Genomic DNA, 13,724 nt, shown 5'->3' with positions numbered 1-13,724 from the left:
GATCCGAGCGCGAAGCCTGCGGATGAAGAGGAGGAGGGCCGTGAGGGCGAAGCGGAGGCGGAGGAGGAGGAGCCCGCAGCGGTGCCTGAACCTGTCACTACAGATGACGGCGAGCCAGTCGAAATCAAGCCAAAGTGGGGTGAGCTGGACTCCGAGATCGAGTTCAACCAGAACAGATCGGTGGGATTTTCCACGGACGACCAAATAGTTATGCTGCAGGTTGGTTCCAAGGCAATGGGCATTGAGGCAAGCGCATTGCCAGACCATACGTATTGGGATGTGCTCAAGCTGGCAAACGTGCTGGATCTCCACGAGTTGGAGATTGACTCCGAAGATGATAGACCGGTCAACCAGAAGAAAATTAGGGTGGAGCACACCACAATCTCCGCCGGCAAAGACCTCCCTTCGGCTGTCCGCCAGGGGTTTGTGAGCATTTCTGGTGCTGAGGCGAGGATGTTGGAGCACGTCAGGGATTTTCATGCGCAGTACGTTGAGTACTACCCGGACAGGTTCCACCTGTTGCTGGACCCCCCCAACGAGTGTGGTGTGCGCAAGTTCGTGTGCACCACTGTGCGCCCGAGCAAGCTGTCCTTCACAGAGCTGTACGACCTCGAACCGTGTGCAAGATTCATCGCAGACTATCTCGAGTACGAACCGCTGGAGAACCCCATCATGCCCCCGGAGTCTATCCCAAGCCCTTACACAGTCCTTGGGACCTGGAAGGCTGGCGACAGCTTTGACTTCTCAATAGCGCTGTGTTCTCTGCTCATTGGCGTCGGATATGACGCGTACGTCTGCATGGGATACGCACCAAAGGAGATTACAGAGAATGATCAGACACGGGACACGTGCCCGTTGCTTGAACGCGAGGCTGCAGCTGCTGCCGCCGCCGCAGAGGACGCGCTGAAGACTCCACAAAAGAAAAAGGCAGCTCCAAGCAAATACAAGATCAAGGAACCGACAGATTTGACTTGCAAGATCGACGAAATGCTCTTGGCTGAGGAAGTGGCAAAAATGACGCCGCCAGAATCCAAGGAGTCTGAGGCCCCAGAGAAATCTTTGACACAGCGTCCTAACTTGGCGACAGCAGAAGACAAATATAATGGCAGGAGGGTGCATGCGTGGGTGCTAGTGCGCGCGGGTAGTCGGGAAATGGCGGAGACCGTGTTCATCGAGCCTACCACTGCGAGAAAGTACCCGATAGATGCGTCGCCGTACCTAGGTCTGGAGTATCTGTGGAATCACAGCAACTTCTGGGTTAACATACAGCCCGGGACCATTCGGCAGGTGCCTGCCATCAAAAACCTCGACACCAACCTGAAGGACACAACCAAATGGGAGCCCGTGCGCGCCGGTGTCGAGGAGATAGAGATACCTGTCGTGGTGGAGGACGCAGAACAGGAGGCAGCTACCGGTGAGGCAACAACAGAGGATGGAGATGCAGGCACTGCGGAGACTGAGGCTCCAACCACCCCAGGTCAAGACACAAACGTTGACAACGCGGTGAAGGCCAGAAAGTCCATGACTGATCCCGAAGACGTGAACGAGGAAGGGGATGTGAGCATATCGCCCGAGATTGATGTGGAACCAACGCTTGAAATGCCCGCGTCTTGGGTCCCAAAGATGGTGATTGCCCAAGAGGACTTTGACACAACCTGCCCAAGGGGTCACAAGACGACGAGGTACCACAGATGCATTCACGAGCTATTTGCTGTGTTTGGGCCCTGCAGTCGGTGGGATGGTCTTGTTGAGAAGCTGTGCACGTTCTCGGATGACGCATGCAAGAACAAGTCCGAGGAGCGGGAGACGTTCAGACGCCGAAAAGACAAGCTGTGCGAGCGCATCGTCAGACACTCCGATGAGACCAAAATTGAGCGTTTCGAACATGGCAGTGCATACGGGATCAAGGAGATTCGTGAAATCCCTGATGTGGAGCGCAAGACGCATTTTTATGTGTCATCGCGCGCCGCAGACCAGCTCGAAACCAGATATGAGGTGTTTGGTAAGAGACTGACCGAGACGTTCAGTGGCCGGGACGACCATATGGTTTACCGCAGTATCGTGTACGATCCGGAGGGAACTGTGCGTGCCATCGAGGAAGCACGAGCGAAGGCGGAGGCTGATGCTGCTGCGGCGGCAGCCTCCGGCCCTGCCAAGCGCCGTCCGAAAAAAGTGAAATTTGAAGAGCCTCCGCCTGTGATTGCGAAGATGACCCAGAAGTTTGAGCTTCCTGTCAATTCAGCGGTGCCCCCGCATCAGTGCGTAAGCAAGCGGGTCTTTGATATCGCGAATGAGTCAATTCGTGTCGACTATCACTATGGATCGGGCTTCATCACGACGACGCAGAAATGGTTCTACAAAGATGGCACGTCCAGTATCACTTTGGTGAATCCCAAAGACCCCAAACCCACTGAGATTGAAATCCAGGAGGAGTTTCACGCGCTTTGTGTCACTGAGAAGTCGATCGCGTCGGAGATTCGGGACGTGGAGAGAGAAATTAAGGATATCGTGATGAATCGCGCCAAGGAGGAGATGGCCATCGACCTTCTCAGCCCGTATTTCGACATTAGCAGGATCAAAACCGCCGAGGAGAGTGACGACGAGGAGGAAGCAGAACAGGATGCAGGTTTTGACTACTTGGAGCCATACATGCCCCCGATTATCCCGGGCCATGATTTGACGGTGTCAGAGGCGGCGGAGGCCAAGGAGGGGTGCCTAACGGCACTTAAGGAGCGTCTCATTGATCGCGCGAACATCATCAAGGGTCGTCTGGATCGGGAGGATGCTGCGCTGGTGAAGCGCCGTAATGCATTTGAACGCGACCGCGACGTGATGACCCCCGCGGAGGAGGAGGAATTCAACCGCGCATGCGAAGAGAGCACGTTCAGGATCAACATCCTCAACCAGCGGTTAGAGCGTCACGAGGAGATATCAAAGCGACGATTCCTGGAGTTGGATGCCAAGCTCAGGGCAGATCCAAGACTTGCCGCGCTATTATGATAATTTTCTGAAACGTCTAAGTGTTACTGTTAACCCAAACTCGCTAGAAGAGCGTCTTGAATTTCATGCATTTCCACAGCGTCGACGCTTTTCCCTGCTTGATACTTCCCGTCTCCGCGAACCACTGCTCTTCTGTCACCCGCATGCCCGGTTGCTCCTGGCTGAGGTCGAAGTAGTGCCAGAAGATGACGCACTCCCACACCCCCTTGAGCCCAGCGAAGTGCAACACAAAGTCGCCCGAAACATACCACGGCAGGAGCGAGTTGAACACGCACTGGTTAACAATCTTCGAGTGTGCCCTCACCGTGGCTGCCCCGGGATAGGGTTTCCGTCCCTTGACGGACTTCTGCCGGGACCACGGGACTGTTTGGAACAGATGGTGAAACGCCCTCTGCTCGTAGTGGAACAGATAGTTACCCTTGACCAGGTGTTCCTGCGCCCACAGCTCGTCCAGGAACCACATCATCCACGGTGTATTCTTCACCATCCACACCCCACTGTTCACCCCATTGTGATCGGCGCCGATTATCTGATCCACCGAGTCATCCGCAATATCTTCGAGCCGAATGTTGGGGTTCATGATGAGCGTGTCGACGTCGATGAACATCAGCCAGTCGTACGCCGGTAGGTACTTGCGCACCTCCAAAATCTTCGACCACGCAGCCGGGCGGGTGCGGTCTGCCACCTCGGTCGCGACGATAAGGTCGTACCCATGCAGCTCTGCGTACCGCCGCTTGTTTGCCGCGCTCGCCGTGCATATGTAACCCGTTTTCGCGTCGCACAGGGTCAGTATGGCGAACCTCGGCTTCGACTTGACCGCGGTATCAGCGTTCCCATCGCCGCCTGTCAGCGTGCCCGCGCTATCCCCCTCGACCATCGGGTTCCCGCGCGACACCCGAGAACCCCTCGCCCCCCCCTTCCGCCCGAGAGCCGAGGCTCTCTCCTTTCCCTCGCCGCCGTTTCCTAGCAGCCGCCTCGTCTGCCTCACCCCTGCTCCCCCGCCGGCACGGTTCAGGGCCTTGGTGTCCGGTAACACCTCGACCACGACCCCGTCGGAGGTGCCCGGGACCACCCTGGGCACCTTCCTTGCTCCACTCGTCTGGTACTCCTCGGCGTCCACAAACCCATCCGTGGTTTTTGGCGGGGAGAGTGCCGCCAGCATAGAGTCCAGCGGAGCCGTGTCCGTTCCGCACGGGATCGGTCGGTGCACCTCCAGCGGGTGGTACCAGTACCTCTGCTGTGCCGCCTTGATGAAGAAGGAGAGCTGGTACGTGGTCCGCCCGAAAAAGTATACGAAGAGCAAAACCATGACGACGAGCGAGATGGTTCTCACGCGGCGTCGCCAACGCCTCTTCCTCCCCCGCCTGGGCAGCAGGCCGCCCATTTTGCCGCTGGGGGAGCGAGGCGAGCGCTCGCGCGCCTTGACCCCGGCATTCTTAGCCCCGCTGTATTTCGACGGCGACAAGCGCGACCCAGAAGGCGAGATGTTCCGCGACGTGGGTGAGGTCAGTCCACCCTCGAAACCTGCGGGGGAAGAAGAACCGGACCAAGTTTTGGAGGACGGGATCTCAAGCGACGCGTTGCTCACGGGATGACCACGTCGCTCCGACAGCCTATGGGCGCTGTGAGACATCGGGCCTGACACTTTCTCCACGGTGGTCCCCGCTCCCCTATGCGCCTGCAGCGGCCGTCCTCAAGAAGTGCCGAAACCTACGGATCTCGTTATGCTTTTCCTCCCCCTGGTTCCCGCATTTTATCCTGGCAGCCTGGTCACTGGTATCATTTGGAATTTTCACGCGGCGCCTGACGACACTTGGCAAAAAGCGGCTACCCAAGTTTGGGCGCGAGGGAAAGGGAACGGAGGTGGTGAGCGATGGATGTACATGACGAAATCGGGTTTTCCGGAGTGAAATTGTTTTTTCATTCTAGCGCTTGACCGCCGCCACGAGGTCGCCGAGGTCGATGTCGTCATCATCAACAGCGAAAGGGTCGTCGTTTTTTGCCGGGGCTTTGCTCACCGCCGCCACGAGGTCGCCGAGGTCGATGTCGTCATCATCAACAGCGAAAGGGTCGTCGTTTTTCGATGCTTTCGCTTTCTCCGCAGCCTCCCGTGCTTCCTTTTCGAGCACCGCCTTGGACTTAGCCCCAGATTTGGTAACCAGCCCGGTGTGAATGTTGACTTCCTTCAACTGTGCAGCCGCGTCGGTCTTCCGCGCCAGCAGCGCGGCGAGCTCGGGATCGAGCTCCTCTTCGGGCTCGTCATCGCTGCCGTCCTTCCTGCCGCTGCTCTTTTTTGGCTTCGCCGCTTTCGGCTTTTCCCTGTGCTTGATCGTACCGATGATGCGCGCGCCGCTTCCACTGTGTGCGCCATCCACGCCGTCGAGGTGGGACAGAAATCCAGAGAGCGCCTGATCTGTCGCTTCATCACCACCCGCAGCCTGACGACGTCGAGCCGCCGCCGCCGCCGCCCGAGCCCTGTTACTGGCACTGATGATTGCCGGTCCGTCGTCTGTTCCGAGCGTCGGAGCCGGTCCGTCACCTCCCACGGCGGCGTGTCCCAGCATGGCTGCGAGCTCGTCTGGGTCGAGGTCGTCGTCATCGACGAAAAAATCATCATCCTCGTCATCCTGTCCACCCTGCGCGAACCACTCGGACCTGTCGCTCCCTTCCACGCCTCCAGACGCCGAGAACATCGCGCGCATACGCGCGAGGTTTCTCTCGGCCTCCTCTTTTGCCCGCGCCTCAGCGGCGTCATCTGCCGACGTGTCGCGCTTGATGTATTCCATTGCACCAGCCTCCTCGTGTCCGCCGCTTTCCACCAAGCCACCCTCGCAGAGCTCGCGGCCAGACAGGCGACCCTCATCGATGCGCCGCTGCTTGACGTCCGCCTTGGACTGTGCCACCCTCGCGTCCCGCGCGCGCTTCCACTCAGCGAAGGTATCCTGGGTGACGGGAACGCCCTCCCCAATCTTGGCGCGTTCCTCCTCCAGAATCTCCTCATCTGTCCTTTGGCTGGCCTTCTCCTCCTCCATCATCGCCTTGAGCTGGGATTTGAGGACATACCCCGGGGGTAGGGCGTGGCGATATTTACACTCATTTCCGCCGTTGGGGCACACCCAGAACCATCCGTATAAGCGTTTCTCAACGGCCTCCAGGAAGTGCTTACACACAATATCAGTCTTGTTGTTTTGATTCTCCCCCGAGTGCTTCTCCTTCACCACGCTCTCCAACTTATCCTGATCCCAGTCGTCCATCTTGTCCGAATCCTTCTCCTTCTCAGCATCGTCTCTGTGGTCAACGAAAAGGTCGATCTTCTCAGTTCCCTTGCGCGTGTTCTTCTCGTGGGAGAACTTGCACTTCCAGCCCTTGGCACATCTGCCTTTCTTGAAGAATTCGCACGGGATGGTCTTGGGGTCAACCCCCTCGGGAACCTTGGGCTGTTTGATGGCAAGGCCCATCATCTCGTCGAGCTCGCGTTGTGCCTGCTCCTCGGCGGCTTTGCGTTTGTCGTTCTCGCGTTTCTTTGCCTCCGCCTTCTGCTGCTCCCCGGGCAGTTGCTTCATGTTTCGCTCAACATCCTGCACAAACTGCTGGGCGTGCTTTGAGGTATGCTTGTTCTTGAGGCCAAAGATCCTGTCCTTCTGTTCCTGGGCCTTACGCTCGGCGCGTTCCTTGTCTTTCTCCCTCTTCTCTTGATCCTTGGCACGCTGCGCCTTCTCCTTGAGCTTCTTCTTTTGATCCGCGAGCGAAAGTTTGGGGGGCATCGTTGTACTTCAAAAAATGCGGTTTGATCGGGCGCCGACCGGACTTCGTGCTGCTCAGCGCAGCTTCAGGATATCGAGACGAAATGGACGGATCGACGAGGCGGGGTAAGAGTCGTGCTGCCCGCCTATGGCAGTCCGAATATCAGTTCACCGCGCGGGTGCGCAGAAGGTTTTGGTCGCGAGGTCCGAGAGCAGTTGGAAAAAGCCCTCGGGGAAGAGGTCCCGAACCTGAGTCAGCAGGAGCTTGAGCCAGGGGCGTGGACACTGGCTGGTTTTGAAGATTTAACCAATTTGGTTTTTACACACACAACTTCGCAGTCGCAGAGTCCAAACCAGTTCCACCGATGACAACATCCACGTCATCCGAACGCAACTCTTCTTTCCCAGTATCCTCGATGTAGGCTGGGGGGAAATCTCGCATGGTGGATCGCAGCAGTTCCTCAGAGGCGGCCCTTTCCGGGTAACCGGGATCCTTGGACCACAACACTAATTTCGTGATTATTGTCTTCATGGCTGCCGCACTCCCATCGCTGTGACCAGCACCCATACCCGAACGCCAGTGAGGTAAAGACGTCATACGCGCGTGCCAAGCTCGGCAGTTGGGCCCCGCCCTGAATCGAATGTCATGTTTCGCGAGGAACACCTCAAATGAAGGTTGGAAGAAAAATGCGAGATCGACTGCTGCTCCGAAGTCCATGACCCCTGGAGCTTTGCCACAGAGAAACATCCGTCCTTCGTCGCCGTGACTACACGCTATGAGACGTTCGATCGTGTCGAATGCTTCCGACACGCACGTTTGCACGAGAGATCTGACGTTCAGTCCTTCATCCACGTTGTCGACATCTACGACAATATCGTCGCTCGATGCCTCACTTTCTGCCTCCTTCTGCTCCATCTGCTTCTTCATCTCCTCCTCGACTTCTTTCTCAATGTCAGGGGTAACCAGCCCTACCATTTTAAGGAGCATTACTCCGACGCCGCCAATTTTAACCGCTCTCTTGAGACCCACAGTGGGACCGAACATGACTCCACCGAGAACAGACATGAGGGCCTTTTTTACAACCTGCTCGTGCCCCTCGTTGACGTCTTCCCTTCTTCTCTCAACAACCGCCCTGACCCTTTCATCTATCTCTGCCAGCGTTGAAATGATCACATCACTACCTGCAATCCATTCTGTCCTGCCTTGCAGACGCACGACGGGTGTCTCTTTTTTCGGGTTGCAAGCCTCGAGCCAGTCGGGCTTGTCGTCCCCAAGGCTGATGTTAGCGATGTAGGGGATGTAGTCCATGCCTGCCTCGTTCAGAAGCAGTGCGAGCTTGTAGCAATAACTGCACGTTTGCTCCATTGCAGTCAATGGACCCAGAGTTGGGAACGTCTCGTCCTTGCTCCCGTAACATGCACGACCACCGCCGAAGACAACCTCAAGCATCCTTGCTGGCCTGTTCATGTCGGGACCTTCCCAGCTGTCTTTCAGCGGCGGGAAAATTTTGATTTTTTGGGGCAGAACATCATGTATGCGCTCAAAGTCGACCACCGCTTCGCCTTTCTCGTCGATGCTCATGACATCAGCATACACACAGCCTCTTGCAAAATCATGAGCACCGTACACCTTCACCGCGCAGACTTCTGCGTCGTAGATTGGATCGTAGGCTGTGACGATGCACTGCAGCAAAAGATCCTTGAGCTCCTCTGATGTTTTTCGCCCCGTCGCGAGGTCCATAAAGACCCCTCCTGGCCCCTGGGGTAATATTTTATGGGCCACCGTGGCCACCGCTGTGAGTGTCCGTGGTGGTTCTTGCAGCGACAGGGTTGTCCTCGATACGAATGTCTCACCTTCGGGCGTCCTCTTCCTCCTAAGCAGAGTGAGCGTCACCTCCGCGCGATGCAATGTGTTGCACCTCAGGTTGCCGATGCGCACCAGTATGAAAGGCTCCCCCGCTCGGGTGCAGAGACACGCGGAGTCCGCTAGGAGCATGTGGGCCAATGGCCGTTGAAATTTGGTAATCACGAAGGTGAACATGAACACGTTCAGGAGGACGCCGAGGAAGCACTGGGTCACCGCCAGAGCGTAGCTCGCGTCCGTGACGGGAGTTACTGTCCCGAAAGACATGGTCAACACGTGGCTAGCCGCAAAACGGAGCGGTGCAGTTGCGGTCGAGTCCAAAGGGTCGTGGAAGCCGCCGACTGCCATACAAAGTAGTGCACAAACCCCCAAGGACAAGGCAAACACGCCTGCGATTACAAGGGCGCAGTACCACCAAGTTCTTTCCAGCACGAGGAAGTAAATTGCGGACGCACTGAAACCGAGACTGCTGCGGCTCTTAACAGCCGCGCCTCCGCGTGCGTCTTTCACTGCTTTCGTCGATGACTCGCGGAGACGTTTGCTGCTCTTATGTTTACGCGGCAACCCGCCTCTTAGGCTTCTATTGTTCTGCGAAGAGAGCGATGCGCGAATCGCATCCCACCCCGAAAGCGACCCGGTCTTTAGCGAAAGCGACGAGGCCCCGCTGCTGTCTCTTCGCAGGGAACTTCTCAGGGAAGGGTGCCTCCCATCTGTAACATTCTCCGTCACCGGCGCCGACATGGATGTCGGCCCGGTCGCGGTCATGTCTGCGGGGTCGGTGTGGGGCGGAACGAAGAGAAAGGGCTGTTTTGGCCACAAAACTTCCTGTCTTGAAATTTTTGTTTTTATTGGGCGACGCGACGATTCGTCTGCCTGCACAGGGAAGATGCGCGAGGCCTGTTCGAGGAAGGAGGAAGAGAGCGATGCTTTCAGGCGTGGGGTGCATGCGCGCGGAAGTATCGTCTGCACAGGGAAGATGCGCGAGGCCTGTTCGAGGAAGGAGGAAGAGAGCGATGCTTTCAGGCGTGGGGTGCATGCGCGCGGAAGTATCGCTTTATTCAGTGTAGCTCTCCTGTGGTGCAGCTCCCTCTCTTCCTGCGGCGCCATTGTAGACATGGTGCTCCCCGCCCCGGTCTCGTGGAGCTCGGTGAGGGAAATGCTTAACTCCACGCTCGTGGCAACTCGGAGGGCAGAAGCGGAATACGCCAACTGCGCAACTCGACAGGGCGATGCTTGCATGCGACGGCTTGAAGAGGGAAGAAGGGTGGAGCTCTCGCGAGCTTCATACAAGGAATCCCGGAACAACAACATGGTGGAGGTCTCCCAAGCAACTGCGCGTCTTTGCGCATCTATGGAACGAGGCATCGTCTCAACGCTCCGAAGTTTGGACACAGACCAGATATCGTGGAGAGTATCCTGTTCGGATGAAGATAGGGCTGAGGTCCGCGCGAGGATACGCCTGCCGGAGGATGCTCTCACGCCCGTTTCCGAGGCGTATAGATGGAACAGCGAGTCGAGGCTCAACAGGACCCTGGGCCTCCTTGAGGAGAGGACGACATACGACACTGAGTATGTGCGAAACAGAACTGCCTTTCTGGGCGCTGTCACGGTGGACGTCAATTTGAACGTGACCGAGAGTGTGACAGCGATGGCGCAGCGGTTGAGCGAGAACGTGGGTTCGATGGACGTCGCAGCGGGCGCTAATATTGTTGCCATGGCACTGGGAGCGGCAAATAGGCTTGAAGAGGTTAGAGAAATGTCACTTGAAGTTATGTCGGCTTATGTCGGAACAGTGGTTGATTACGTTGGGGAGGTCACCGATAGGATGGCAAAAATTGGTGCTTGGTTCGAGGCTTTCAACGGACTGGGCGCTGTGCTGGACACGATCAACATCGGGATGACCCCGAGCGTCACACCACCATTGCCACCGGCGCTGCAAATTGGTGAAATCCCTGGTGTGCCCCCCGATGTGAGCAGGATGATCCGGGATCTCGGTGAGAGCGCCTCGGCAATGTCGGCGGAGATTTCGCGAATTGCAGACGACGTGCGAGTAGACCTCGCTGCAGACGCGTCAGTGATTCCGCGGGCAGTTTCCGAGATAATGAAAGGGGTGCCAACCGTGTTTGATGATTACGATCCCCCTCCGAGGGGCAACAATGCAAACTTCACCGAAGTGGTCAGAGATGACGCCATGGCTGATGGTGACGCGTTCGAGAACAAGACGGCTGAGCTCGTTACGTCCTTTGAAAACGAGAGGATAAGAGTCGTTGAGGAAAAGGCAGCCGAGGCGTTGAGCCGGGTCAATGCTTCAGACCCAGTAACCGTTGCCGCCACCCGTGCTGCCGACATCAGAGCTAAACTTGGCGCTGCAGCGGACTCTGCTGCCGAGGTCGATTGGCTCGGAGTATCCCCTCCGGACTTTGCCGCTTTCTCAACTGCGTCGGATGCCTTAGATGCGGTCATCGACGGCCTGGTAGCGGCAGACATGGCGTACAGATTCGCCAGGAGTTTTCAACACATCGCAAGACATCTCTCACCAGCTGGGGCTGTTTTGCCGCCCGTGGATCTCACCCGTGGTGTGTCAGCAAGGCAAGAGAAGAAGTCAACGCTCGTCAAGATCGCAGGAGCATTGGGTCATCCCGCGTGCATGGCAGCAGTCAGGGCGGTCGCAGCGTCCCTCGCCATCGCTCTGATTGCGGTGGCTTACTTGCCGTTTCTTGCATCATTTCGTGGAGGGTGCATATCCGGGTGCGATGGAACCTTCGCCTCCCGAAACCTCCACTCGCTTGCACACAACTACGCCGCGGCAGGCGGAAGCCGGAGACTGTCCCAAGAGTTGGCGGCGGCATCGACTGAGCGACGTGATATATGTGCGCGTCACGCTCCTGCTGCGGCGGCTCGTTATGAAGCGGCAAGGTTGGACGTCGAAGTTGCCAACACCACTCGAGCAACGTCAACACATTCGGCGGAACTCTTCATTAAATGTGTCGACCCATCAGAATTCACATTGGACGTTGCCACGTTCCAAACAGCATGCAGAGACGGGGAAGAACTTACAAATGCGGCGTCGCTCGACCCTTTCGCGGTTTTCGACTGCGATCAGCTGCCAAAGTGCGAGGCAACTTGCATTGGACCGGTGCGGCGGGTACTGGCTCCACTCGCGCACTCTTCTGCGTGTGCTGCAGAAGGTGCTATCCACGCCGCTGGGTTGAGAACGGTCATCGTCGCATTCGTGTTCTTCTCGGCTAACGCGGCAAGAGACATCGCTGTGAGAGGGGTGACTGCAGTGTCCTGGAGAAAGCTGAGCGGCGATTCGGGTTTCCACTTTCAGGGAAGTCTGCGAGCGGATGGCACCACGTTGAAGCCAGAAACATCGGGACGACCGGTGAGACAGGTGGCACGGGCGAAGCTCAGAAATGTCGCTAAGCGTCACGAGCTGGGGGGTTATGGACTCATCATACTCGCCCTACTCTCCCAAGCGCCCGGGATCGTCGCTCTCTTCTTCGCGCGGGAGTCAAGTCTTGTGATCGAAGCAGACTGCGGAACCGGGGAGCTCTGAGCTATCGTCACACACCTTCGGTTAAAAACTAAGGAGTACTTGGAGGCGGAAGCTCCTGCTGCTGTTTATACTGCTCCAACAGCTTGTTCTTTTGTTGATGTTGTTCCTGGCTGTCACCAGCGTCTGCTGCACGCCATGCCACGTCTAGCGTCGGGCGTGCCTGCCTTAACTTCTCCAGAGCAGCCTCCCAGGCATCGCCGACTGCCCCCGGGTTGCCCCCGACCACCAACGTCTCGAGCACGGGGAACACCTCGGTCGGGTGGTCAATCAAGGCATCGCAAAGTGTCGTCATACCTTCTTCCCCTATTCCACATCCTCCGATGTCAAGGACGCGCAGCCTTCGCCCCCCCGCTCCCGTTCGAACCTCGTCAACCATGGCCACCGCTCCGTTGTCGCCCACTGCCTCGTTTCCAAACAGCGACAGGTTCTCTACCGGCCCGGAATGACGGATGAGCTCGACGGCTCCCGCGGCGCCTAGCCTATTAGCACCCACATCGAGCGTCTCAAGGGCACTGAATGCGGATTCGCCGCCAGCGGGTCCCTCACCGGCGATTGCGGCGGCGAGGGCATTGGCGCCCACGTCGCCTGCTTCGTTTCCTCTGAGATTCAGAGTCTTGACGAGGACTTCCCTGGACGCGCGAGGGGTCGAGGCGATGGCCGATACGCCAGCCTCGCCAATCCCACACACCTGCATGGATATGGACAGGACCCCCATCCCGCCCCCTTCGTCCCCCTCGCGTCCCCTGGCGCCCCCCGCCAGCGCGGTGGCGCCATCGTCACCGAGCTGAGTGCCGTCCAACACCAGCTCATCGAGGCTGCCGGAGCCCTCCCCGCCGTCGTCGCGAAGCGCCACGCCTAACGCGACGATCCCATCCGGGTCCATCTGCGCGTCCGTCGCGTCCATACGCCTCAACGATCCCCCGGATGACGCGAGCAACTTTGACACCGCCGCCGCAGACTTGGGCCCCACCGACAAGCCAGCGACACGGAGGCTGGTCACGGTCCGTCCCGCGGCCGCCCCGAGGCACACCGCCGCGAGACCCGCGTCCGTCAGCGCGACATTACGCGACACATTCAGTTCGATCACCTTCGACTTTGCCAAAGCCGCTCCGAGCGCCCTCGCGCCCTCGTCACCCATGCCCTTGTTCTCCAGGTCCACCGCCCGCAGGGATGCGCTACTCGCGATGCCCCTCGCCAGCGCCGCGACGCCATCATCGCCGAATGATGCGTCGCCGATGCATATGGATTCGATGGTCTCGTTCACCGCGAGCATGTCCGAGAACTTACCGGCTGTGTCGACGTCCATGGCGTGTCCCGACGCGTAGAACTCCCGCAGCGCGGTGTTGGAGCGCAGGGCGTCGCAAACCTCCGCCGCCTCCGCTGGGCCGAATAAGCGGCCGCGAAAGACGGTGACGGAAGTGAGCGTCTGGTCATCCGCTTTTAGCCTGTCCACCCAGGAGGCAACCCCGACGGTTTTACCCCATGCCATGATGTCCGTCGGTACGCGCGTGGTGTGTGGCGACCCCGCCGACACTGGGACGTGACGATAAATACCTTC

The 13,724-nt window shown here is 58.1% G+C and overlaps 5 protein-coding genes across 5 annotated transcripts; 2 read left to right on the top strand and 3 right to left on the bottom strand.

The window, feature by feature from the left end:
• Positions 1 to 234: 234 nt before the first annotated feature.
• Positions 235 to 3,376, top strand: MICPUN_93739 (predicted protein; the record flags this gene model as incomplete). The annotated part of the gene is made up of 3 exons (XM_002500986.1): positions 235 to 1,383; positions 1,519 to 2,082; positions 2,158 to 3,376. The coding sequence occupies 3 exons, from the start codon at positions 235 to 237 to the stop codon at positions 2,998 to 3,000; spliced, it is 2,556 nt and encodes an 851-aa protein (XP_002501032.1). The 3' UTR covers positions 3,001 to 3,376.
• A 2,536-nt stretch (positions 3,377 to 5,912) lies between these two features.
• MICPUN_79899 (predicted protein) lies at positions 5,913 to 6,764 on the bottom strand (the record flags this gene model as incomplete). Its single annotated transcript, XM_002500562.1, has 1 exon — positions 5,913 to 6,764. A coding segment is annotated over one exon (852 nt), but the record flags the coding sequence as incomplete, so codon positions are not given.
• A 298-nt stretch (positions 6,765 to 7,062) lies between these two features.
• MICPUN_57130 (inward rectifier K+ channel family transporter) lies at positions 7,063 to 9,348 on the bottom strand (the record flags this gene model as incomplete). The annotated part of the gene is made up of 1 exon (XM_002500561.1): positions 7,063 to 9,348. One exon carries the CDS (start codon positions 9,346 to 9,348, stop codon positions 7,063 to 7,065), a length of 2,286 nt encoding a protein of 761 aa, XP_002500607.1.
• Positions 9,349 to 9,493: 145 nt separating this feature from the next.
• MICPUN_57129 (predicted protein) lies at positions 9,494 to 12,033 on the top strand (the record flags this gene model as incomplete). Its single annotated transcript, XM_002500985.1, has 2 exons — positions 9,494 to 11,795; positions 11,939 to 12,033. The coding sequence occupies 2 exons, from the start codon at positions 9,494 to 9,496 to the stop codon at positions 12,031 to 12,033; spliced, it is 2,397 nt and encodes a 798-aa protein (XP_002501031.1).
• A 161-nt stretch (positions 12,034 to 12,194) lies between these two features.
• On the bottom strand, positions 12,195 to 13,655 carry MICPUN_99590 (predicted protein; the record flags this gene model as incomplete). Its single annotated transcript, XM_002500560.1, has 1 exon — positions 12,195 to 13,655. One exon carries the CDS (start codon positions 13,653 to 13,655, stop codon positions 12,195 to 12,197), a length of 1,461 nt encoding a protein of 486 aa, XP_002500606.1.
• Between the last annotated feature and the right edge of the window lie 69 nt (positions 13,656 to 13,724).

The sequence above is a fragment of the Micromonas commoda genome, chromosome 3 (assembly GCF_000090985.2).
Source record: "Micromonas commoda chromosome 3, complete sequence".
Taxonomy (NCBI): domain Eukaryota; kingdom Viridiplantae; phylum Chlorophyta; class Mamiellophyceae; order Mamiellales; family Mamiellaceae; genus Micromonas; species Micromonas commoda.
Note: the sequence above shows the minus strand (reverse complement) of the source record. Positions and strands in the feature narration are given on the sequence as shown.